The 23,275-nt window shown below is 59.7% G+C and overlaps 1 protein-coding gene across 1 annotated transcript; it reads right to left on the bottom strand.

Moving 5' to 3' along the window:
- Positions 1-948: 948 nt before the first annotated feature.
- Positions 949-22,008, bottom strand: LMNA (lamin A/C). Its single transcript, XM_082073395.1, has 12 exons — positions 21,567-22,008; positions 6,520-6,676; positions 5,758-5,883; positions 5,466-5,636; positions 5,250-5,375; positions 4,921-5,141; positions 4,628-4,832; positions 4,416-4,523; positions 4,121-4,240; positions 3,936-4,034; positions 3,203-3,460; positions 949-2,209 (listed from the first exon to the last, which is right to left on the bottom strand). The coding sequence occupies exons 1-12, from the start codon at positions 21,914-21,916 to the stop codon at positions 2,177-2,179; spliced, it is 1,974 nt and encodes a 657-aa protein (XP_081929521.1). The 5' UTR covers positions 21,917-22,008; the 3' UTR covers positions 949-2,176.
- Between the last annotated feature and the right edge of the window lie 1,267 nt (positions 22,009-23,275).

A 23,275-nucleotide genomic window follows, 5' to 3' on the forward strand; every position in this document is an offset into this window, starting at 1 on the left:
CTCATGACTTTCGGGGCTTGAGGTCAGGCTGGATTCCCACCTTGTGGCCAGACGTGGCACAGAAGGGACACGGGACATGCTGCAGCTCCTTGGCATTGCCAGCTATGCGGGGTACCCGTCCCAGTGTTGCACCCCTGAGCTGGCAGAGCGATGGGGGCAAACGTGGCACAGGGATGGGCAGCACTGGAGCCAGCGCGTCCCCTGTGGGCACCCACCTGTGACACCCCCACTGTAACCCCCCATCCTGGGAGGAGAGTTGGGGGCCTCGCTGGATCCCCCCAAGCATCTCAAAGCAGGAAGGTGGCAGCGATGCCCAATAGACCCTTTGGCACCCCCTGCCCTCCTAAGGCTCAGCCTTGCTGGCACCCAAGTCTGGGGTGACGTGACCCCTTGTGGTTGGGGATCCCAGGCATCTGGGGGGGGTGATACCCCCAGCATGGGCACCCGGGCACCTACCTGGCTGTGGCTGCGCCCCGGCCAGCCGCCCGTGCTCCCTCACATCGCGGCTCCCAGCGCTGTGCCTGGCAAAGCCGATTACTCACCGGCTTTATGGCTCACTCCTCTCCCCAGCATCTCCTCCCACCTGGCTCCAGCGCCTGGCACGGCCCCCGGGGGGCACGGGGGTCCCTGGCAGGGGGTGGGGGCCATCCCCATGGTGGGAGGAAAGGGGTGCTGCACCTCCCCAAGTCATCCCCAAATTCCACCCCCTCCCTGCCAGCACCAGGTCCAGGGGGGCTCCTGGTCCTGCTGCCCCAGCTCTCAGCATCGCCCCCCCGCACCCTGAGTGAGTCGGGGTGCACCCTGCTTCCCCCCACCCACGCGAGGGTGCTGAGCCCCAGCCCTGGCTGCACGACCCCTGGGCCAAGAGCAAATAGTGGGGTGCAAAGCAAAGCCCCCCCCGCCCCAGTGCCCGCCCCCCCAGGCCAGCAATGAGGACAGCACACGGGCTGGGAAGGTTTTGGCTGTATTCATTCTGGAAGGAGATACAGGTAGTAACACAGAAGCTTTGCAAGCACAGATACATACGTGGTCTCACCAGACCCCGCTGGAGTTGGGGGGGCTTGCGCTGGGGACCCGATCCTGTCCCCGGGCTGCGCTCGAGGCAGGGGGTGCCCCCATTGAGGCGAAAAGCGGCAATCTCTGTCAACAGCTGGATGGACCCCAAAATTCCCTTCACTTCTAAGAGCCTCCCTGGCAAACCAGCCCTGTCCTGGACCGAGCATCCTTGGCCTCACCCCGCCACTGGAGAAGACCCCAGCTAACCACAGCCAAGAAAAGCAGGGGTGACCCCAAAGAGGGGGTCCCGCCGGGTCCATCACCCCCTCGCCAAACCCAACTGGTCCCAGGATGCAGCTGCGGTGGGTTGTCGCATCCCCTCCTCCTCCATCTCGACGCCGCGCTCAGGGTTCCCAGCTCTGCTCCGGAACGCTCGGCTAAGGCACAACTTGGCTGCTTAAAAAGAGGAGAATCCAGAAGGAAAGAGGCGCCTCGGGTAGGAAATACAGTACGTGGTGTGATGTGAGAGCTGGGGGCTGGTGGGGGGGTAATGCCCGCAAGGCCATGGAGAGACAAAGGGCATCACCCACAAGCTGCCGGAGCCCCCGCGGCGGCGCTGGAGTGAAACGAGGCGATAAAATTTAACAAAAATAAGAAGAATTCTGGGGTCAGATCCAAAAAGATAATCAAGAGGGTTGCAAAACCATACGCTCTGCTCGAGAGAGCGGCTCTCCATGACCTGCACCAGAATGGGGGCTCCAGCGCCGCCGCTGCCCCAGCACCTCGGCACTGTTGGGGATGGCGCTGCTTCTCCTCATCCTATATAAAAAGCTTTGGCAAAAAGGATATAATCTAACCAGCTATTAAAAGACAATCTCTTCCTGCATGGCTGCTCGGTAAACATGATTTCTCGGTGTCTTTGGCTGAGTTGTTAAAAAAATCGTTGAAGCTGAAAAGCTATTTTTTGTGGGTTTTTTTTTATAGAAATAGATCTTTTTCTTTACAAAAAAAAAAAGCATCTTTTAGCATTTATATATATATATATATATATAAAATTCCTGCTATAGAAAACAAAACACCCAACCTTGGTTTTTTAATATTTTTCTAAAGAAAAGAATTATTCTGCTTTGGGAAAAACGAGCTGGAGATGGCCGGGAAACACGGGAATGGTGCCGCCGAGTTACATGATGCTGCAGTTCTGCACAGCCTGAGCCTGGGGGGGAAAGACAGAGAAGACAACGTGAAACCCCCCAGCGCTGGTACCCGGGGGCAGCAAAGTTATGGTCACGTCCTTTTCCAATCCCTCTAAGACTCCAGTGTGCCCTTATAAAGAAGCTGCTATAAGCCCAAAGGTGCTCGGGGCAAGAGGAAAAGCAGAAAGAAGGAACCCCAGGTTCCAGTGTAAGTTGGGAATGAGCTGCTGGAGCAGTGAAAAGGGAGCTGGGGGTCCTGGGGACAGCAGGGGGACCATGAGCCAGCACTGGGCCCTTGTGGCCAGGAAGCCAGTGGGACCTGGGGGGGTTAGAAGGAGGTGGTCAGTAGGTCAGAGAGGTTCTCCTGCCCCTCTGCTCTGCCCTGGGGAGACCACACCTGGAATATTGTGTCCAGTTGTGGCCCCTCAGCTCCAGCAGGACAGGGAACTGCTGGAGAGAGTCCAGCGCAGCCACCAAGATGCTGCAGGGAGTGGAGCATCTCCCGGGTGAGGAAAGGCTGAGGGAGCTGGGGCTCTGGAGCTGGACAAGAGGAGCCTGAGGGGGGACTCATTGCTGGGGATCAAGGTGGAAAGGGGCAGTGTCAGGAGGATGGAGCCAGGCTCTGCTGGTGACAACCAGGGACAGGACAAGGGGCAATGGGTGCAAAGTGCAACACAGGAGGTTCCGCTGGAAGATGAGAAGCAGCTTGTTGGGGTGAGGGTGGCAGAGCCTGGCCCAGGCTGCCCAGGGAGGGTGTGGAGTCTCCTTCTCTGCAGACATTCCAACCCCTGGACACCTTCCTGTGGAACCTCAGCTGGGTGTTCCTGCTCCGGGGGGTTGCACTGGATGGGCTTTCCAGGGCCCTTCAACCCCTCACATTCTGGGATTCTCTGAGGAGAGGAGGGAAGGAATCCCTCTGCAGTGCTGCCACGTCAAGGGAGGATGATGCAGGGACAGAGTGGAGACCCAGCAGCGCAGGGACACCCTGAGCCGGGCCTGGGGACAGCACTGACCTGCCGACGGGGGCTGGAGTTCCCCAGGAGGTAGGACCTGGACACCAGGCCTTCCCCAAGGCCCATGCTGCCTGAGTCACCAATGCTGCGGTAGCTGCGGGTGACGGTCACACTGGAAGTGGACGACCCCGAGGACACGGTGCTGATCCCGGCGTTCTGGGTGCCCGACTTCTCGGCCGGCTGCCCGCACGTGCCGCAGACCACGGTGCGTGAGCGGAGGTTGTACTCGCCGGGGTCACCGGAGCCGCTGCAGGTGCCCTGGAGGCGAGGGGGGAACAGACAAAGCGACCTTGAGCACCTGCCTGAGCATCTTCTGCCTTGAGCACCCAAGGGCCGCGGCAGCACCGCCAGGAGGGATCTTTGAGTTAGTCTTTAAAAACAGCTTGTAATCCACCCATCCTCACCACCGTGTCGGTTAAAAATAATAAAAATTATAAAAAATAATAAAAATAAATTAAAATATGATAATATTTATAATCCCAAATGACTGGGGCTGGCACAGTGTGGATGGGTGACCTGTCCCTGCTGCCCTGTCCTTGTCCTGGTGAGTGCTGGGGCAAATCACCCCGGGCTCTCAGCACGCAGAGAAACCAAAATGTGCTTATCTAAGTTTCTCCCTTCCCTTTGGATTCTCTCTCCTATTGGAGTGAGTGAGTGGCTGCGTGGTCGTATTGCCAGCGTGGGTTAAACCACAACACCCCGGGACCAGCGCCTTCTCCAGCATGGTACTCACATGGTGATGGCGATGGTGGATGTTGACATCATCGTCATCCTCATCCTCGTCGTCATCATTGATGATCACGGTGCGGACCAGTTTTCGCATGGCCACCTCCTGCAGGGGACAGGAATAGAGTTGGGGGGGTTTGGTGTTTGCCGACCCCCCTGTGCCCCGAGCCGGTGCCGTCGTGGGGCTCTCACCTCCCCGTTGGAGTTGATCAGGGCCGTGCGCAGGCTGTCCCCGGAGCCCCAGCTGCTCTGGGTTTTCCACACCAAGTTGCTGGGGGGGCTGTGGGTCGCCCCAGCCCCGGAGGCCCAAATCTAGGGAGAAGAGCACAGAGAAAACCAACGTCTCAGGGCTGCACAACCCAGACCCTGGGGAGGCGGGTCTGTCCACCCAAAAATGCCACGTGCCCTGGTTCCAACCGCTCTGTGTCAGCAGCAGCCCGGCTGGGTTTGGGATCTCGGCCGGATCCTTCGCCGGGCAGCGACTCACCGTGACCACCTGGCCAGCCTTCAAGGTGAACTTCGGGGGGAAACGGTAGGTGATGGGGGGATCGTCTCCATTCTGCCGCTTGATCTGCCAGCTCCCCATCGCCTGGTCCTGCGACAGACAGAGCAGCAACCCTGAGATCCCCCAGTTCCTCCCCAGCTCGTCCCAGTTCACCTGGGGAAGTGGAGAGGGGTCCTCCCTGAAGGCAAACGTACCTCATTGGACTTGTTCCTGAGACGGACAAACCTGCCCTCCAAGTCCACCTCCTCCACCCCCACACGGCCGCTGGTCCGGGCATGGTGGGAGAAGCTGGTCCGACTCTCGCTGTCCTCCAGCTTCCTCTTCTTGGAGGAGCCCGGGGTGGACAAATGGCTGCGGGACCCCCCTTTGTGGGAGGACGGGCTGGGGGACAGCCTGAGCCTGGGCGGGAGGAGAAGGGGACATGGAATCAGTGAGGACACGAGGGTTGGGACCCACCGAGCCGCTGGGTGTGGCGCCTTGTGCTCACCGCTCCTCTTCGCCCTCCAGCAGCTTGCGGTAGGCGTTGATCTCCATGTCCAGAGCCAGCTTGATGTCCAGCAGCTCCTGGTACTCATCCAGCTGCTGCTGCATGCGTGCCCGCATCTCGGCCATCTCCCGCTCCTTGTCGGAGAGCAGGCGCCGGTTGGTCTCGCGTTCCCTGGCCAGAATATCCTCCAAATCGTGCAGCTTCGCCTCCTTGGCAGCCAGCTGTGTGGGGAGGGAAGGTGAGGGTGGCTGCTCCACCTTGGGCCACCCAAAGGAGGGGACCATCCCTGGGGGTCGGCCACGCAGGGGGACCCCTCGGTCACGACTCACCTGCTTCTGCAGCTGGCTGACTTCCGACGAGAGGTTGTCGATGCGGATGCGGGTTTGCTGCAGCTCCTCGTGGGCAGCACCCACCATGTTGCTGTTCCTCTCAGCTGACTGCTTGGCGTTCTCCAGCTGGAGGACAAGACGCGGGGTCAGCACCCCCAGCACCCCCAGCACCCCCCGGCGCCGCGCAGGGCACAGCAGCACACGCGCGCTCCTCACCTTCGCCCCGTAGGTCTTCTCCAGTTCGTCCTTGTAAAGCCTGATCTGGGCTTCGTGTTGGCTCCGCAGCTCCTGCAAGGCTTCCGAGAGCTTGCTCTCAAACTCCCGCTGCCGCCCGTTGTCGATTTCCACCAGCCGGGTCTCGTGGCGGCGCTTGGTCTCCCGCAGCTCCTGGGGACGGGTCAGGGGACACAGTGTCACCTCGGGGTGGGATCGGCTCAGGGATGGGGACACAACACACAGCAGGTTATCCCAAGCGAGCCCAGCGCCGCAGGGCTCCATCGCGGCTCACCTCGCTATAGATGTTCTTCTGGAATTCCAGCTCTTCCTTCAGCGTCTGCAGCCGGTTCTCGGCGTCCACGCGGCGCAGCATCTCATCCTGCAGCTGCTTCTTGGCTTCGCTCAAGGCGCTTTCCAGCTGCGGAGAATTGAGAAGGATTGTCAGCGCCGGCGATGGGGACCCACCGGGCACAGCACCCGGTGCCACCGCCCCCCTGTGCCTCTGCCCCACAGCCCCCGGGGGGGTTGAGGATTGAGGGGACCCTGGAGCAGCTGGGGACAAGATGAGGCCACACCGTGAATATTGTGTTCAGTTTTGGGCTCCTCATCATAAGAAGAACATTGAAATACTAGAGGGAGGCGATGAAGCTGCTGAGGGGCTGGAGCACAAGTGTGATGGGGAGAGGTGTAGGGAACTTGGACTGTTTAACCTTGAGAACAGGAGGCTTATCGCTGTCTACAACAACCTGAAAGGAGGTTGGAGCATGGAGGGGGTTGGTCTCCCAAGTAACAAGTGATAGAACAAGAGGAAACGGCCTCAAGTTGCGCCAGGGGAGGCTGAGGTTGGATTTAGGAACAATTTCTTCCCCAAAGGGCTGTGGGGCATTGGAACAGGCTGCCCAGGGCTGGAGTCACCATGCCTGGGGGGGTTTAAAAGGTGTTTAGGCGAGGTTTAGTGCTGGAGTTGGGTTATGGTTGGACTCGATGATCCTGAGGGTCTCCTCCAACTGAAATGATGCGATGGTTCTATGATTCTAAGGCTGCCCCTGCTCACCTTGGCCACCTGCGCCCTCAGGTCCCGCACTTCGGACTCCAGGTTCCTCTTCTCGCCCAGCGCCGTGGACAGCGCGGCCTCCTTGGAGTTGAGCAAAGCCTCCACGTCCTTGAGGCGCGCCTGAGCCGCCAGCAGGTCCCCTTCCTTCTTGGCATTCCTGCAACGCACCCATGGCAGTGGTGAGAGACCCCGCGGCGCCTCCGCACCCCAACCCCCAGCACCATGTCTGCGCCCCTCCCATCACCCCCAAAAAGAGGAGCAGGATTGCACCCAACGCCCACCCACCAAAGGGAATGGCGGGTCCCGGCCACACGGTGGGTCCAGCACTGGTTGGGGTCCCGGGAAGCAGAAAGGGTTGGGGTAGAAATGGGGGAGAGGGGGTGTCGGGGTGAATGGCCCGTGGTGGGACGGACACACTCAGTGCCCGGTGGCTCCGCTAGGGGGCGCTGCCGGACCGGCGGGGACAGGGTGACATGGGGGGGGAGGTGGAGGGAACGGGGAGGGTGAGGGTGACAGTGAGGGTGACAGTGCGGGTGACAGTGTGGAGTTGTGACGGTGATAGTGAGGGTGACAGTGTGGGGCTGTGAGGGTGACAGTGCGGGGTTGTGAGGGTGACAGTGCGGGGTTGTGAGGGTGACAGTGCGGGTGACAGTGTGGGGCTGTGAGGGTGACACTGGGGGGGTGTGTGAGGGTAACAGTGAGCGTGACATTGCGGGGTTGTGAGGGTGACAGTGCGGGGTTGTGAGGGTGATAGTGCGGGGTTGTGAGGGTGACAGTGTGTGTGGGGGTGAGGGGTGACAGTGAGGGTGACAGTGGGGAGTTGTGAGGGTGACAGTATGGGGCTGTGAGGGTGACAGTGGGGGGGATTGTGAGGGTAAGAGTGAGCGTGACAGCGTGGGATTGTGAGGGTAACAGTGAGGGTGACAGTGGGGAGTTGTGAGGGGTGACAGTGCGGGGTTGTGTGGGTGACAGTGTGGACGGGTGTGGCACAGCACGAGGGGTGTTGCCGCACGTGTTGTGGTGTGACGGGTGCAGCAGTGCGGGACGGGGCTGCGGCAGCACCCGAGGAGATTCACAGAACAGTTTGGGTTGAAGGGACCTTCCCAGCTCCCCCAGTGCCCCCCCTGCCATGACAGGGACATCGTCACCAGCTCAGGGTGCTCAGAGCCCCGTCCAGCCTGGCCTGGGATGTCTCAGGGATGGTTCAGCCACCACCTCTCTGGGTACCTGGGCCAGGCTCTCACCACCCTCAGGGCAACAATTTCATTCTATCCAGCCTGAATCTCCCTCCTTTAGTTTAAACCCATCACTCTTGTCCTATCACAACAGGCCCGGCTCAATAGTCTGTCCCATCTTTAAGCCCGGAAAGGCCGCACTAAGGTCTCCCTGGAGTTTCTCTTCTCCAGCTGAACATCCCAACCCTCATCCTGTCCCCCAGCAGAGCTGTTCCAGCCTCGGGTCATTCCTGTGGCTCCTCTGGCCCCTCTCCAGCAGCTCCATGTCCTGTGCTGGGGACCCAGAGCCGGCCCAGAGCGGGGCAGAGGGGACAATCCCCTCCCTTGACCTGCCGCCCGCGCATCCTTTGGGCTGGTGACACCAACGGTGTCACCGCGGCCGTTCTGCTCCCCGGGGCGAGCTTCCAGCATCACAGTGCAACCCCAGAGCCGCCGTGCCACCCGCATTATCCCCTCTCGCTTTTCAAGCCCTCTGGCAGCAGCTCAAGGCCATTTCTCCCAGGCAGCAGCCTCCAGCCACATCCCCGTGCGCCCAGGGAACCCGATCCGCCTCAACCACCAAAACGCGACCCGGCACTATTTCGGTAGGCCCTATAAAAAGAAAAGAACCCACACGCTTTCCGCAGCACCCGCCGGCTGCCGTTAGCGGGGCGGCTCGTGCTACCGGCTCACGGCAGCGATTGTCACCCCGCGAGCGGGTGTACGCCCGGGTCGGCGCGACGGCAGCGGCCGCGGCGGCCTGGGCTGTGCGCTGGTCGCACGCCGGCGCGTGGTGCGCATTCCGGAGCCATGCGCACGCACCCGCGCCATGAGATCACAGGTACAAATACCACGGGAGGGCTGGCGGTACAGCCGGCACAGCCGGCACAGCCGGCCCCAGCTGCGGCCTCTGGCCCCGCGACACGACCGGGAATGTTGGCGGCGAGACGCCAAGGAGGGGTTGACTCCTCTCCGACCCACGGGGACCGCGACCCCCGACGTGCACGTGTAGATGGGAAACTCCTCGCTCAGCAAAGACTTTCCTGCTTTTCTTTCCGCTTTGCGACCGAGCCAGCACGGAGCGGTTGTTCCGAGACGCTGCCGTCCTCCATTAGCCCCCTTCGGTGGGGAACCGCGGTCCCCGCGCCGGCGGGTCCTTCCGCGCAACCCACGCCTTTCGTGCCAGTGACTCATAGGACAAAAATGCCATCTGGGAGGGGATCTGGAGCCGCCACAGCTCATTGTAAGCAACATTTGAAGCCGAGTTCTCCCATCTGGCAGCCGCTTGCCAGCGTGGCTGGCTCCCCGGCTCTGCCGGCAGGGTTTAATCCTTGTTTCAGGATTTAACGCTGGGAAGAGCTTGCCCTCGGCGTTTTGCTTCCGCGGCTCTTTGCTCGCTGTCAGTGCAAAGACTGGGGTGTAGATGGGGGTCTCCGGCTCTTTGGGATGGGGCTTGTGGCACGTGCAGCATCGGGCACATCCCAAAGCCTCCGACTCTTTAGGGGAGAGAAATACAGGAGGGAAAACGCTGAGACAAGACGGTCACACTCGTGTCTCCGCAGTGGCAACAGGTTCGCCCTCTCCGGGGACTGGAGGGATCCAGGGCTCGGGGGAAAACATATCAATACCTAGAAAGCCTCATGGTAAATCCCAAAAGGGGATAAATCCCTTTTCCTTAAAAACCCACCGTGCCCAGGCCTGTGTGACACTGGGGAGGCCAAGACGGCAGCTCAAAGCTCCACGGTTGGGCTGAGTTTGGAAGCAGCTTTGCAGGAAAGAGAGGAATCGAAGAGCCCTGTCCCGTCCTTTGGGAGTCTGTGCGACACGGCTCTGCCGGACCTGAGCATCCCCGCCGTGTCCCCCCAAAACACAGCCCTGTGTGCCTGCGGGTGAGGTTTCATCACGGGTACAACCCCCATCGGGCCCCGCAGACCCTCGCGACCCCCGTCGCAGCCCCCACGGGGTTCGGGTTTTCCCTTCGCCTCCATTGCGTTCTGCTTTTCTATCTCCAGCTGGCACCGGGCTATAAATAAAGAGGCGCGTGGCAGCTGCGTCCCTCCCGCTGCCCTCGGCAAGGGGACCAACAGGGACCTTCCCCCTGCACCTCGGAGCGTTTCACTGGGCTCCTTGTCCCGCCGAAAAGATCCCGAATCCTTTGCCAAACAGGGGACACGCGACCGGCATCCTATAGGATCCGATCCGCCGTGCCGGGGTGCAAATAACAACCGTTTGTCGGAGCCAAGAGGGAAAAACACAACAGAGCCACCAAATCCTCAAGAAACAAACGTCTCAGGAGAAAAGATGGAGGGAAAAGGGGCCTCAAGATGTTTTATTTTTAGCCCTTAAAAAAAAAAAAAGGAAAATTGCAGCTGAGCTGCCAGAAAATCCGAATGTTAATGGAAAGTTGGACTTGCCCTGCGCTCAGCACAGACGCAGAGCCAGGACGGCGAAGCTGATGTGGTGGGTTCAAAGAGGAAGGGCTGCAGAACCCTTGGGATGGTGCGGGGACACCCCGAGTTCTGCTCCTGCGCCCCCGGGCTCTGCGCCAAAACCCAGAATCCCGGTGGATCTGGGGAAGCTGAGACGGCCGGAGAACCACGTGCCGCACCGGAGAAGCCAAAGCCCACCAGCTGCATTTAAAACCTCCTTGGTTTCGCCCTGTGACACATCACTACGAGCCGTCTCTGAAGCATGAGGCTGCTGTTCGGCTCTACAGCACATTTCCAGGTGGGGAAACTGAGGCAAGGGAGTCAGCATGTGCCCAAGGAGCTGTGTGGTGGAGCTGGTTGCTGGAGGACCCAGGAAACTCCTGCTCTGCGCCACCTTGGGCTTTGCTGCTGCGCACTGTGCGGCGTCCAGCACCGGGATCGGTCCTGGGGATCGTTCACCCATCGCAGGGTTTGCTCCTCATATCCCAGGGATCACTCACCCATCGCAGGGATTGCTCCCTATAAACCAGGGATCACTCACCCATCGCAGGGATCGCTCCCTATAAACCAGGGATCGCTCCCTATAAATCAGGGATCACTCACCCATTACAGGGATCACTCCCTATAAGCCAGGGATCACTCACCCATTGCAGAGATCACTCCCTATTACCAGGGATCGCTCCCTATAAACCATGGATCGCTCACCCATCACAGGGATCACTCCCTATAACCAAGGATTGCTCCCTATAAACCAGGGATTGCTCCCTATAAACCATGGATCGCTCACCCGTCACAGGGATCACTCCCTATAACCAGGGATCACTCCCTATAACCAGGGATCGCTCACCCATCGCCGGGATCGCTCCCCATATCCCATGGACCAGCCCCATCAGGACAAGCAGCGGGGGCAGCACGAGGAAAGGCGGTCTCGGGAAAACCTCCCCAGTGGGGCAATGGGAATGTGGCAAAGCAGCTTCTCCCAGCTCCTGACTCATCCGCGCCGCTGCGCCTTTGCCAGATCACCAGGATAAACACCAGCCGGTCTCCTAGCAGGGGAGCTGTAAATAGCCAGCACGATGTATAGCGGGGACAACATCTGCACGGAGCCAGCATCCTGTTAGGCACCAAACCCCTGCCAAACGGCAGCCAGGGGATGCCGGGCTGGTTGTGCTCAAGGATGCACGGAAACAGCCCCCGCCCGGCAGCGTTGGCTGTGCCAAAGCCCCTTCCCGTGCCACGGCCGGTGCCAGCGCGCTGCCCGACGCTCGCCCCCATGGCCAAGGGGCTCCCGCAGCTCCATGTGCTGCCAACAGGGTGGGAACAGCTTGTTGGCATCTCCTAAAGGTTGGGCTTCCCCCTCCTGGAATTGGGATCTGGCCTTGCTTCGCGTCCTAAAAATGAACCAAAACAGCTGCTTCGTTGGGAACCGGGAAAGAGCATTTCCCAGGGATGGAAATGGACCCTTTGGTCTGGGGCTGCCAAAATCTCAGTCCTTCCACTAAACCCCGCCTGGAGTTGCACACACATACAAAGTCAAGTCCAACTGGACCCGCTCAGCCGAGGAATCAGCTGCAAATACTCCCCACGAAGCCTTTAGGAGCTTTTCTGCTTTTGCTGCATACGCCCGAGCAAACCCCCTGCGCCGTGCCCCCGCATCATTGCCTCTGATGGGGGAAAGCAATTAGGCTTCATTAGCACCGCGACAAATCGACGCACGTGGCGTGGAGCGATGGGCTTCCCTCCCTTTACTACTTAAAACCTGGAAACGCTGTTTCCGAGAATAAATAGTATATTAAAAAGCTGACAAAGGCCGGGGAGCCCCGGTGCCACCCGCGCCCGGCCCGCGCTGTCACGCCAGCGCTGGTGACTCATCCCAGCAGCTCAGAATGGAAATCCCAAGTCACCAAGTGACGTTGCTATTTGGGCTGAGCCCCCTTAGTAACAGGAGGGCTCTGTGGCTTCGAAGGGCGGATGGTTTTACCAGAAGGGGTTTTATAGCTTGAAAAGGGGGTTTTGCCGGCTCGCACGGGGGAACAGACGGGACTTGGGTTCCCAATGTGCTCTGGAGGGCAGCGGGTGAGGTTTGCATAGGTATAAATGCACATATCTGCACACACAAAGGGCAGGATTTATTCCCGGCGGAATAAAGAATATTGGAGCAGGGATAACGTCCCACTGGTGTCTTGGTGCATCTGAAACCCCCTTTCGCAGCTGCTGTTAGTTCTTCCAGGGTGCAGGCGGCCACAGGAGACACACAGAGAGGAGGCAAAGAGATGGGAAAGACACCGGGGCCGAGTGAGCGAGATGAGGGCAGAATTCCCTCTGGATCCCCTTCACGCCAAACCCGGGTGCCTGGAGCAAGCACCTCCAGGCTGGGCTCGAGCGCCAAGGGCCACCAGTTGGAACTTGATTCAGCAAAACCGGTCGGGCTCCAGGTTTGTCTCCGGCGCCACTCGCAGAGCACGGGGGAAATAAACCCGGGCAATGTTGTTGTCCGTGCGGGTCCCAAGGGAATGGGAATGCTGGAATTTCCAGAGGGAGGTTGGTCCCTCACCACCAAAGCCTTTAAAAAGCTGAACGTCTCAACTGCTCCGAAAACCACAGTCACACACTGATCAGCCCTCGGTCGCCAGCACAACCCAAACCCAGATATTACCAACATGCCACCTTCCTTTTGCTGGCTTCCCATATAGAATTTTGAATCAGTTTATCTACTCCATGACCTGGACTTAAACCATCCTAAATAAAGATTAAAGCAATAATGTCCTTCACCAGATAAAAACAACTGGAGTTGTGCTGGGAATAAACTCTTTAGGCATAACTCAGATATGTGAATACCCCGCCTTCCACATCGCTTCACTTTCCACCTTCTCAGGACAAGGTTTCAGTAGAAAAGGCACAAGAAGAAGCTTTTTTTTCCCCAATTTGGAATTACTAACAATTTGTAGCGTTGTATTTAAAGCTTAACCCTGCGTTGCGCGTATTTCTGCCTTTGGGAAGCGGTGAGAACAAGGAAATCCAAAGTATTCATTGCAATACTGTGAACACTCACGATGGCGACAACGGCAGTTTTGTATCTTTAATATCACGGACAAATATTCGCACAACAATTACATTTTGGACTGAATCAAAGTCAATTGATTCAGCTCAGTCTTGACTATCTCGTTCAACACAGTGAATTCCAGTGTTTGCAATAACTGGGTTAAAACTTAACGGGAAAGTTTTGTGTGGAGGTTTTTCACACCTAAAACGACTCCTAGTGTTGCATCTCCACACAAATCCTAGAACATTAGATTTACTTTAATATATGAACGAGAAACGCAAAGCCTATAAAACGCTGCCTTAAAGGATGAAGACAAAGCGCAGATTCCCAGCACTTCCCTGGAGAATTCGACACGGGGAGAGGCCTTGGAAACATGGTTAAAACCGGTGGGCTGAGTCACCCGTATTAATCACGTCTTCTGGATCGGGAGCGCTGGGGGGAAACGAGCCATAAGCTCCCATTGCGCTGGGAGCTGGCGACCCAGACAGGATACAGGGCAGCAGAGGAGGAGCAAGGGTCCAATCCAGCCCCAGGGATGCAAATCCAGACCCAGGGGTGCAAATCCCAGCCCCAGGGATGCAAATCCCAGCCCCAGGGATGCAAATCCCAGCCCCAGGAGCGAGGAAATGTTGCCAATGTGCAAATGTGGCCGTTGCCTCCTTCCCCTCTGCATGCACGTGGCATGCGGGGAGCAAGCTGCACCCCAACCAGTGCTGGAACACATTCCCTGGGCGAGATGAGACAAGGCAAAGAGGACCCAAGAGATCGAAAACTAGGAGTAAACTCTCCCTTCTTCCTCTCCAGCAGCAGCAGCTCGCCCCATTTTCCATAAATCTGCGTATGCAAAGCTATTAGCCAGCAAAATTTGCTTAAGAAACAGAGCAGAGGATTGTTTGACACAACTGCCGCCCATCGCCCTGGGAACAAAAGGGTTTGCTGTGGCGGCTCTGAGAGCGCCGATAACGGGCAGGCGAGGTGTTTACACGGCCACAAGGTCTCTTTGCATGCAGCAACGGCGAGGCCGGCGCGGGCTGCACCGGAGCTGCCTTGTTTGCCCATTGCCGGCTGAGTCAGCGCTGGGGTGGATGCCGGGATAGGTCTGGATGCCGGGATGGGTCTGGATGCGATGCTATCGGGACAACGCAGCTCGGAGCAGCGGGAAGGTGGGCACTGGTGCTTGGCCACGCTCTGCCATACGCAGCCAGTCCAGTGGGCGCTCCCCACCAGCACCCGCTGCGCCAGGATGGAGCCCAGACCTGTTCAGCACGTGCGCAGGAAATAACCACTTCCCCACCAGCGAGGGCTGCGGACGCGGCATCCCTAGAAAGCGCAATTTAGCCCAAATCGCTGCATGCGCAGGATTGTTCTGCAAACGGGGCTTCAGCCTCCCCATCGCCTCCCTCTCTGCTCTGCCCTGGGGAGACCACACCTGGAATCTTGTGTCCAGTTGTGGCCCCTCAGCTCCAGCAGGACAGGGAACTGCTGGAGAGAGTCCAGCGCAGCCACCAAGATGCTGGAGGGAGTGGAGCATCTCCCGTGTGAGGAAAGGCTGAGGGAGCTGGGGCTCTGGAGCTGGACAAGAGGAGCCTGAGGGGGGACTCATTGCTGGGGATCAAGATGGAAAGGGGCAGTGTCAGGAGGATGGAGCCAGGCTCTGCTGGTGACAACCAGGGACAGGACAAGGGGCAATGGGTGCAAACTGCAACACAGGAGGTTCCGCTGGAAGATGAGAAGCAACTTGTTGGGATGAGGGTGGCAGAGCCTGGCCCAGGCTGCCCAGGGAGGGTGTGGAGTCTCCTTCTGTGCAGACATTCCAACCCCTGGACACCTTCCTGTGGAACCTCAGCTGGGTGTTCCTGCTCCGGGGGGGTTGCACTGGATGAGCTTTCCAGGGCCCTCCAACCCCTGACACTCCAGGATCCTGTGATTCCCTACTGCTCAGCCGCACGTGCTTGCACAGCACCGGCCACAGGACAAGCCTCAGTCCAACAGCTTCTTATAGAGTGACAGAGCCAAGGTTGGGCTGCAAAAAGCAGCCCCACTTGCTAGTTGGGACACGCATGACACAGGTTTGTGTTTCTGCCCTTCAAATGGGGGCTCTGAGTGCAACCCGCTCCCCGGCACTCTGCTTCCCCAGCTCCATGACACCCAGGCTCCGGTTTGCACAGCTCTCCCTAATTTCTCTGGGCACCCACAGTGCTGTGGGGAAATGATGGACGGAGTGAGTGTGGTGTGTGGTGCTCGGGATGGGGGGAGCATCCTTGCACCCCACAGATACAGCTGGGTCGTGGGTTATCCGCGAGCACCCATCACACCAGGAAGGAAGGAGCGGGCGAGCGTGGCGCTGGAGCCGTGGGGCCTCCCGGAGCCGTGGTGAAGTTCAGCCCCAAGACGTGCAGCTGAGCGTGACTCATCTCCCCGCTCGTGCCCAGTTGTGCTGGTTTGACTGAAAACGGCTTAATTTTCCTCATGCAGTTACAAACCTTCCTTTTCCGTAGCTCGTTATTTGGACTTAGTTTGAGAACAAGAGATACCAGCCCAGCACAGTTAATGTGTTTAATTGCTCTGAGAGCCAAGGACACTCTGAGCTCTGCCCGGAGGAATCGAGGAAGGGGGATGGACAGACAGAGCTGGACTGATCAATAACAGTCTTCCAGTCCATTTGCATCATGCTAATTATTTAAGCAGAGTTTGGCCCTTCCAGTTTGCTCTTCCATTCTTCTCTTTGCTCTGTTTTGTCATAGCAAGGCGAGTTTCGGCTCCCATGACCCAGAGTTGGGGCTTCAATGGAGAAAATGCATCCCTAAAGTGGTATTAAATAACCCCCCAATAAATCGGCGCTACCGAGCACCGTGGCCGGAAGATGCCACATGTCGCTTGGCCGGGGCTGGGTCACCATGCTGGGTGACAGCGGAGCCGGAGCAAGTGGCCAGAGGTGGCTTTTGTCCAAGAGGCTTGAGAGACATTTGCCATCAGAACCCCCTCCCGCAGCCCCAAAGCTGCAGAAGAGCCATTGTTTTCTCCTAAATCCTGCTCCATCACCTCTTTGCAGGGACATAGCGCCGACCACAGCAATGACGCAGCCCCGTAATTAATCAGGGCACAGTACAGGCGGCGCGGCATTCGCCGTGCACACCCAGCGGGCTGTTGGGGAACTTTGTCCCCCTTGCTGTCACACCTCCTGGCTCTAAACACATGAAGGCAGCTTGGAGCACAACCCCAGCCACAGGTACTTTCACCCTCAGCGCAGAGAGGAAACTGGTTTATGATCCGTGTTGACTCATCGTCACCCAAGAACAGCGGCGCCCTCACCCCGCTCTGGTTTTGCGGCAGCTCTGCGGGCTCAGCTCAATGCACCTCATTAAACCATTTCCACACCCTTCGCCTCTCATCAACACCCACAGTCGCACCGTGGGACTCACAGACGTGTTGCAACACCCTTCGCAGACAAACGTGGGCTCCCCAGGACAGCTGAGGGTGTCGTGGGGTTGGCGCTTGGGGTGGCAGCTGCCACCCCATCCAGCGGGGACAAGGGACCAGGGCAGCTGTTCTGCTTCACACTGGGGCCATTCAGCTCTTGGTGAGGAGGAAAGGGAGCGGAGGCAGGTGGGCACCCAACCCCAAAACCCCGGTGAGGGTTTGTGGGCGACCGACAGCGGCTGCGGACGGACACGGGTTTCACGTGGCACCGGCCTCAGCTGTTTGGGAACGCGCCAAGTCCAGCGCGGAGGAACAGGCTCAGCAAACGGCCTCGCAAAGAGATGGAGACAGAAAACATGGGTGATTCAGCCAGCGCCAGGAGAGCGGGAGGTGACTCCCAACGCATCTCGGGCTGATGCTCCCCATGGGGAGAGCTCCGGTGGGTTCCTCCCGCCCCGCAGCATGGGAGGAAATTGCTGTTCCCAAAGGGCACAAATTCAGTAAAATAAGGAGCTGGCAGGAGCCCAGGGGCCGCACCCCGGCCCGCCATCCTCTTCACATGCCTCTGCCGAGCGCCCTGAAGTCGAAGCACTAATGGGATTCAGACAACTGAAGTGACGCACATGAGGCTGGAAAACACTTGTGGCAGCGAACGTGGCCAGGCAGGCTGGGGCTCGCCATGCGAGGCACAGGACGGCACGTTCCACCCCAAACTCAGCCCCGTTTCCCTTCGAGATCGCTTCTCTTTAACCCCCCAGCTCCGCGGTTGGGGTCCGTAATTTGCCAGGATGGATCCTACCATAATAAAGAAGGTTTTAAGGCAACAGGACTTCCCGACGCTCCCCTAATCCCCGTGAACGCGGCACTGAACGAGGCGGGATGAGAGCGGAGCCGCAAAACGAAAGCGCTGGAGCTTTTCCTCCGGCTCGGTGAGCCAGGAAAAACTGCGGGCTGGATGTTTGCACAGACAATAAATAGCCCCCCCCCCCTAGAAAAAGCCAGAGGGTGATGAAAGTCTCAGCTTCGAAGCAAAAGGGCTTTTGCACAGCACAGCAGCTCATGGGGAGGGTCGGCTGCCCGGCCACCCCAAGCTGCTGTATGTGGGTGTCTGGGGAGAGTAAATCTACCCCGAACGCTCAGGGCCGGTGTGTTTAAGAGGGTCCCAGCCCAGCCCCGGCTCCATGTCGCCAAAGCATCCCCCGGCTGTACAAGCTGTTCTTTGTTTGCTCCAAAAGGGCAAAGCCTCTGAGCCAAACCGTTCCCTCCCTGGCAGGGTGACGGAGTGGGGAAACAGCCCGAGGTTTCCCCCCCACGCAAAATGTTCCAGCACAAACACATCGCTGCAGCGGGCGGCGCGGCGGCGGCGCCCAGCCCTGCGGCACGGAGGCCCCAATAAAGGGGTCTCATTCACCTGTACGGTCATTGCTGAGCACAGCACAGGGCAAAACCCACCGGGGATGGGGAAGGGCTTGGGGTTCAGCCCCGCACCCCACCACCACCTCCTTTGTTCTGCCCTTGGATGAGCTTCTCCCCCACAGCAGCCTTTGGACAAACATGATTTTTCCTCATTAGTGCCAGGGATGAGATCTGGGCTTGGGGAGGAAGAGGTGCTGCCACGGTACCGGCTTAATCAGGTTAGGGGCTGCAATTCAGGAAGCCATCGCTCGTCAGCCGCGCTGCTAATGAGGGCCTGGTTCCTGTTTCGGAGCGGGGAGCGGCTGCAGCTCTGGGAACACCCTGGGCTCCCCTCTTGGGGATGAAGGTGCCCCAGTGCTGTATCGTACACCTCTGTGCCCCCAAACCAGGGCTTGCGCTGACCAACGCCGGCGCCTCAAGGTTGTGGGATGAGGTGAATCAAGGCTGCGGCTCCTGTTTGCACCCCAGGAGTCAGGGCATGGAGGGGGGCGATGGGCAGGATGGGGCTCAGAGCACCTCCATGTTGTGCCTGTGTCCTCTGAAGTCCTACCCGTCCATCCCGGGCACTTGGGATGGAGGGAGGAGGGTCCAGGCTGCCCCCACACCCTGGGAAGGGACGATGCCAGGTGCTGCCAGCACCCCTGAGTCACAGCCGCCCTCACCACACCCTCTGCTTGGCCCCAAACGTGGCTCCAACACGGCGCTGGGGAGCTGGTACCGGAGCACAGGGCCTGGGGACACGTGTGGGGGTCCCTTGTCCAGGGACACAGCCAGCGCCAGGCTGCACTGGGATGACGGTCCCCTTGTGCAGGGAGCCAGGGGGGTTTGGGAAACCCTCCTGCACCGAGAACAGCCAGACAGGCAGGGAAGGGTCCAGGCCAGAAGAGGGGTGATAGGAGGCAGCTGGTAAGACAAGGGGCAATGGGTGCAAACTGCAACACAGGAGGTTCCGCTGGAAGATGAGAAGCAACTTGTTGGGGTGAGGGTGGCAGAGCCTGGCCCAGGCTGCCCAGGGAGGGTGTGGAGTCTCCTTCTCTGCAGACATTCCAACCCCTGGACACCTTCCTGTGGAACCTCAGCTGGGTGTTCCTGCTCCGGGGGGGTTGCACTGGATGAGCTTTCCGGGGCCCTTCAACCCCTCACATTGTGTGTGTGTGCACTGCTCACCCCAGCTCTGCCACGCACCGGCCAGACCCTCATCCACCCCCACAGCGCTCGCACCGGCGCCCCAACAGCCGGTGAGACCGGTCTCCCGTTCGCACACCCTGTCCCAGCCCCAGACAGGGAACCATCTCCTCTCCCTCGCAGGGTGGGCCCAGCACCCGCCGGCTCCACCAGCGCCGGGCACCCTGCCCGTACCCCGCACCCCCGGCCCCCCACCCTCCCTCCTGCGCAGACAAGACAACCCCGGCCGCGGGCAGCGGGGATGCTGTGGGTGCTGATAACGCGGCTCCGGAGCCGCCTGCCCCGCGGGTGATACCCTGTGCTCCCCCGGGGCCGACGGGGACAGCAAGGGGAGCAAAGAGCCACCGTGTTATTTATTAGCCAAACGAGGTGGCACCGCACTGAGGTCAGTGGAGCTGGGGGGCAGGCGGAGCCGGCAGGACCGGAGCAGCACCACACCGCCACGACAGACCCTTCCCAACCCCGTGAGCGGCTCCGACACATCCACAGGGTCCAGCTCACGGCTGCCCCGTTCCCAAAAGATTTGGGGCATCCCAGCCAAACCGAGCTTTAGGAGCAACATCCCAGCTTGGCAGCCCATTTGTGCCCCTCTTTGAGCAACTGCCACATCGAGAAGGACCCCAGTGACACGGGATGAGCTGCAGCCCCTTTGCGGGGATTTTGGGGGGTTGAAATCAGCATGGGTACAACCATCCAAGGAAGGGGGGGACACACCAGAAGCAGGAATGAATATCACCGGCGTCCCCCGGCAGAACGGCTCTTCCACCTCGCAAACGGTGACTCAGAGACCACTCAACGCATTGAAACACCTCTCTCCTCCTGTTCTCCGAAATCGGCGGTCCGAAACCCCACCGAAACCCACCTCCAAACCGAGAGCTGCTCTGTGGGAATCCCCTGCCAGAGCACTTTTGCAGGGGGACCTGTCAGCGTTAGCAGAACGTGCACAGCGAGCTCCAGGAGCGCAGCCCCGCTCTGCAGAATAGAGCACGCAACGCTCAGCCAGGGACGGCTGCACGCCGGGCATTTTTTCCAGCCCTCCAAAGATCACGGCCGAGATAGCTCTGGGTTTGCATAAGGCAGCAAAAGCCTTTTGGCAGCTCAGCGCCCCATGTCTCCATCTCCCCGGCCGTCGGGATCTGCCGTGCAGCGAGCGGGGCGAGCGCAGCCGCCTTATCGGGGCGCAGAACCGCAGCGGCAGCGCACGGGAAACGGAGAGCTAAATATAAAACACGGCGCAGCTTTCAAAGACAGCTGTAAAAGGCTGCGCCTTCACCCCCTTCCCAGTAAGCAGAACGTTTATGGCATCTTCTGAGGAAGTTAATTTTAGTGTCGTTTGGTGCGGGCTCGAAATGAGGCATCCGGAATAAAAGGGAAAAGATTAAATGGAGAAAAGGGGTTGTCCTGTCGCTGCCCAGCCCAGGTTCTGCCCCAAGCCAAAGCCGATGACAGAAAGGGACGCGCTTGTTCCTTCTATGGGGTGGGACCTGAGCACGACGGGGCCGCGGCTCCAGCGCCCATGGGCTGGCAGAGCCCTGGGGAAGCCCAGCGGCCGGTCCCCGCTGTGACACCGGCCAGGGATCCACGTCCTCAGGGGACCGGCTCTGGGCATGTGCCGCCATCCCAAAAGGGGAGGGCAGAGGCACCCGACAGGCGGTGGCAATGAGGAGGGCATTGCTGATGTCAGGAAGCAAGAGATCTAAACCTGACAGGGGGAATTTCAGCCTCAAAACAGCCCTGGAGCCCATCGCCGAGAGCAGCCGATGGGAACGGGATAAGGCGTTGCCCGAGCGCTGCTCACCCCAGAGCATGGGGAACCCGCAGAGCACAGACAGCTCGGCACGGGGAGGGTTAAGACACGCAACAGCAGAGCAGGTTCTTTAACCGGTGCCAAAGACAGCAGAGGAAAATAGGACGAGCAGGCGAGATCTGTGGGCAGGACGGAGCCAGCTGGCTGGCAGCGCTTCCCGCTCCGCGCCCCGGCGCGCTCGGGAATAGCTGCAGGACGGCGAGGGCGGAGGGGCCAGCCCGGCGCTCGCGCCCACGTCACGCACACGCTGCCCGGAGCCGGGGACACGTCCCCTCGCCCCAGCCCCAGGGCTCGGCCCCCGATCCCCTGTCCAAGGGCATCCCCGCCAAAGATGGCGCTTGGAGGGAGAGCGGGAATGCCGGGACAGCTTCCCTGCTCCCGGTCCCCACCACGGACACTCCTGCCCCAGCGGGTCACGCGTTTCCCCTCTCCCTGCCTCCTCCAGGTTGCTCCTTCCTCCCTCCCGGCTCCATGCCAAGCATGACGACAGCGGCCGTCCCGACACTGTCCCCCCCCGTCCCCAGGGCACTCACCGGGCTTTCAGCTCCTTGTGCTCCTCCCGGACTTTGCTCAGCTCCAGCTGCAGCCGAGCTCTCTCCTTGGCCACCGAATCCAAGGTCTTGCGGGCGTCCGCCAGCTCCGACTCATAGGCAGCCTTGATGCCCGAGACCTCGCGGCTCACCACCTCCTCCGACTCGGTGATGCGGAGCCGCAGCCCGGCGTTCTCCAGCTCCAGCGAGCGCACCTTGTCGATGTAGACGGCCAAGCGGTCATTGAGCTCCTGCAGTTCCTCCTTCTCCTGCAAGCGGGTGATGCGGGTCGGGGACAAGGGGGTCCCCGAAGCCCCGCTGCGGGTGCTTCTCTTCTGCGAAGGCGTCGCCATGGGGTCCGGTGTCGAGGCAAAGGACACGGCGCAGGTCACGGCTCAATGTCCCACGCCACCCACCCAGCTGTCTCTGCTGCTCCCGGCTGTCTCAGTGACTTGCTTATATCCCAGCTGGGCTGTACAGCGGGAGGAGGAGCTGCGAGGAGGAGGAGGGTGGAGTTATCCGAAACCCGGGTGGGGACAACCCACTGACATCAGCCAAGGCCTTGGCTTGGAAAGGCTGGGAAAGCATCCCTGGGAAAAGGGGCCCTGGGAGGGCAGCTCTGGGGTGGCAGCCCAGGGCCACCCCCCTTGCAAACACCCTGTGCCCCCTCTTTTCTAGTGCACCCCCCCCCAGCTGAGCTGCCTTTCAGCTTGGGGGGGACTAAGTGCACCCCAAGAGGGGCTGCGGCAATGGGGTGCAGCCAGGCACGCTCAGGACATCGCTGCCCCACAGGACAGGGGTTGGGTGGTCCTGGCACACCCCCAACGCAGGACCCCCAGGCTGCACAGGACCCTGGAGCCCCCCCAAACTCTGGGGACCCAAATACAGTGTCCCAGGTCACCCGAAGCACCATCACCTGGGGAACCCCAAGGCATCACAGACATAGAGGACACCACCGACACCACCCCAGCACCAGTTCTCCCAGCACCGCTCATGCCCATTTCCCAGCTCCCCCAGTACCAGCTGTGCCCACTTTTATCCTTCCTCCCAATTTCCCGTTCCAGTCGCCCTCACTTTGCAATTCTGAGCACTAGGGGAGCCCAGTTCCCCCCCCACCAGCTGTTTCCCATTCCCCCACCTCTCAACACCAGCCATTCCCAGTCCTCCCAGCACTGTCATTCCTCCAGTATCTCCAGTTGGGTGCCACCCAGTCCTCCCAGCTGCTGGAGGAGGGTGCAGGGAGCCCCGTCCCCCCCCAAAAGCACCGCTGAGATTTGGCAGCTCCGCCACACGCTCCCCAACACCCACCGGTGCTGCCATGGGGGGTTGTTCCATCCTCAGATTTCACACCCCCGTGCTTTGTGCCACGAAGGGGAGGTTGGTTTGGTTCCATATAGCTGCTGAGTATTGACCACTATTACCAAGACAACGTATGGGTAAATTCTTAGGTGACTAATAGCTTTTTATTATTCTCAGACCGAAGGTTGGTGCGTTGGTAAAAGCTGTGTAGCTGTGAAGGAGCTGAAGATGGAGAAGATCTCCATCAAGGAAATGAATGTGGTATTAACATCTAGAAATACTCGCCGTACTAACGAGCCTGAAAGTGATTTTGCAGTCTTATTTAAAATAACTAGCTCTGAAGTACTGGGAAGGGAGAGAAACGGGGAAGAAATGGGAAATCCCTCCTGCACGGGACAGGAATGGCAAGGGGG

The sequence above is a fragment of the Streptopelia decaocto genome, assembly GCF_964273445.1.
Source record: "Streptopelia decaocto genome assembly, chromosome: 26".
In the NCBI taxonomy this organism is placed as follows: domain Eukaryota; kingdom Metazoa; phylum Chordata; class Aves; order Columbiformes; family Columbidae; genus Streptopelia; species Streptopelia decaocto.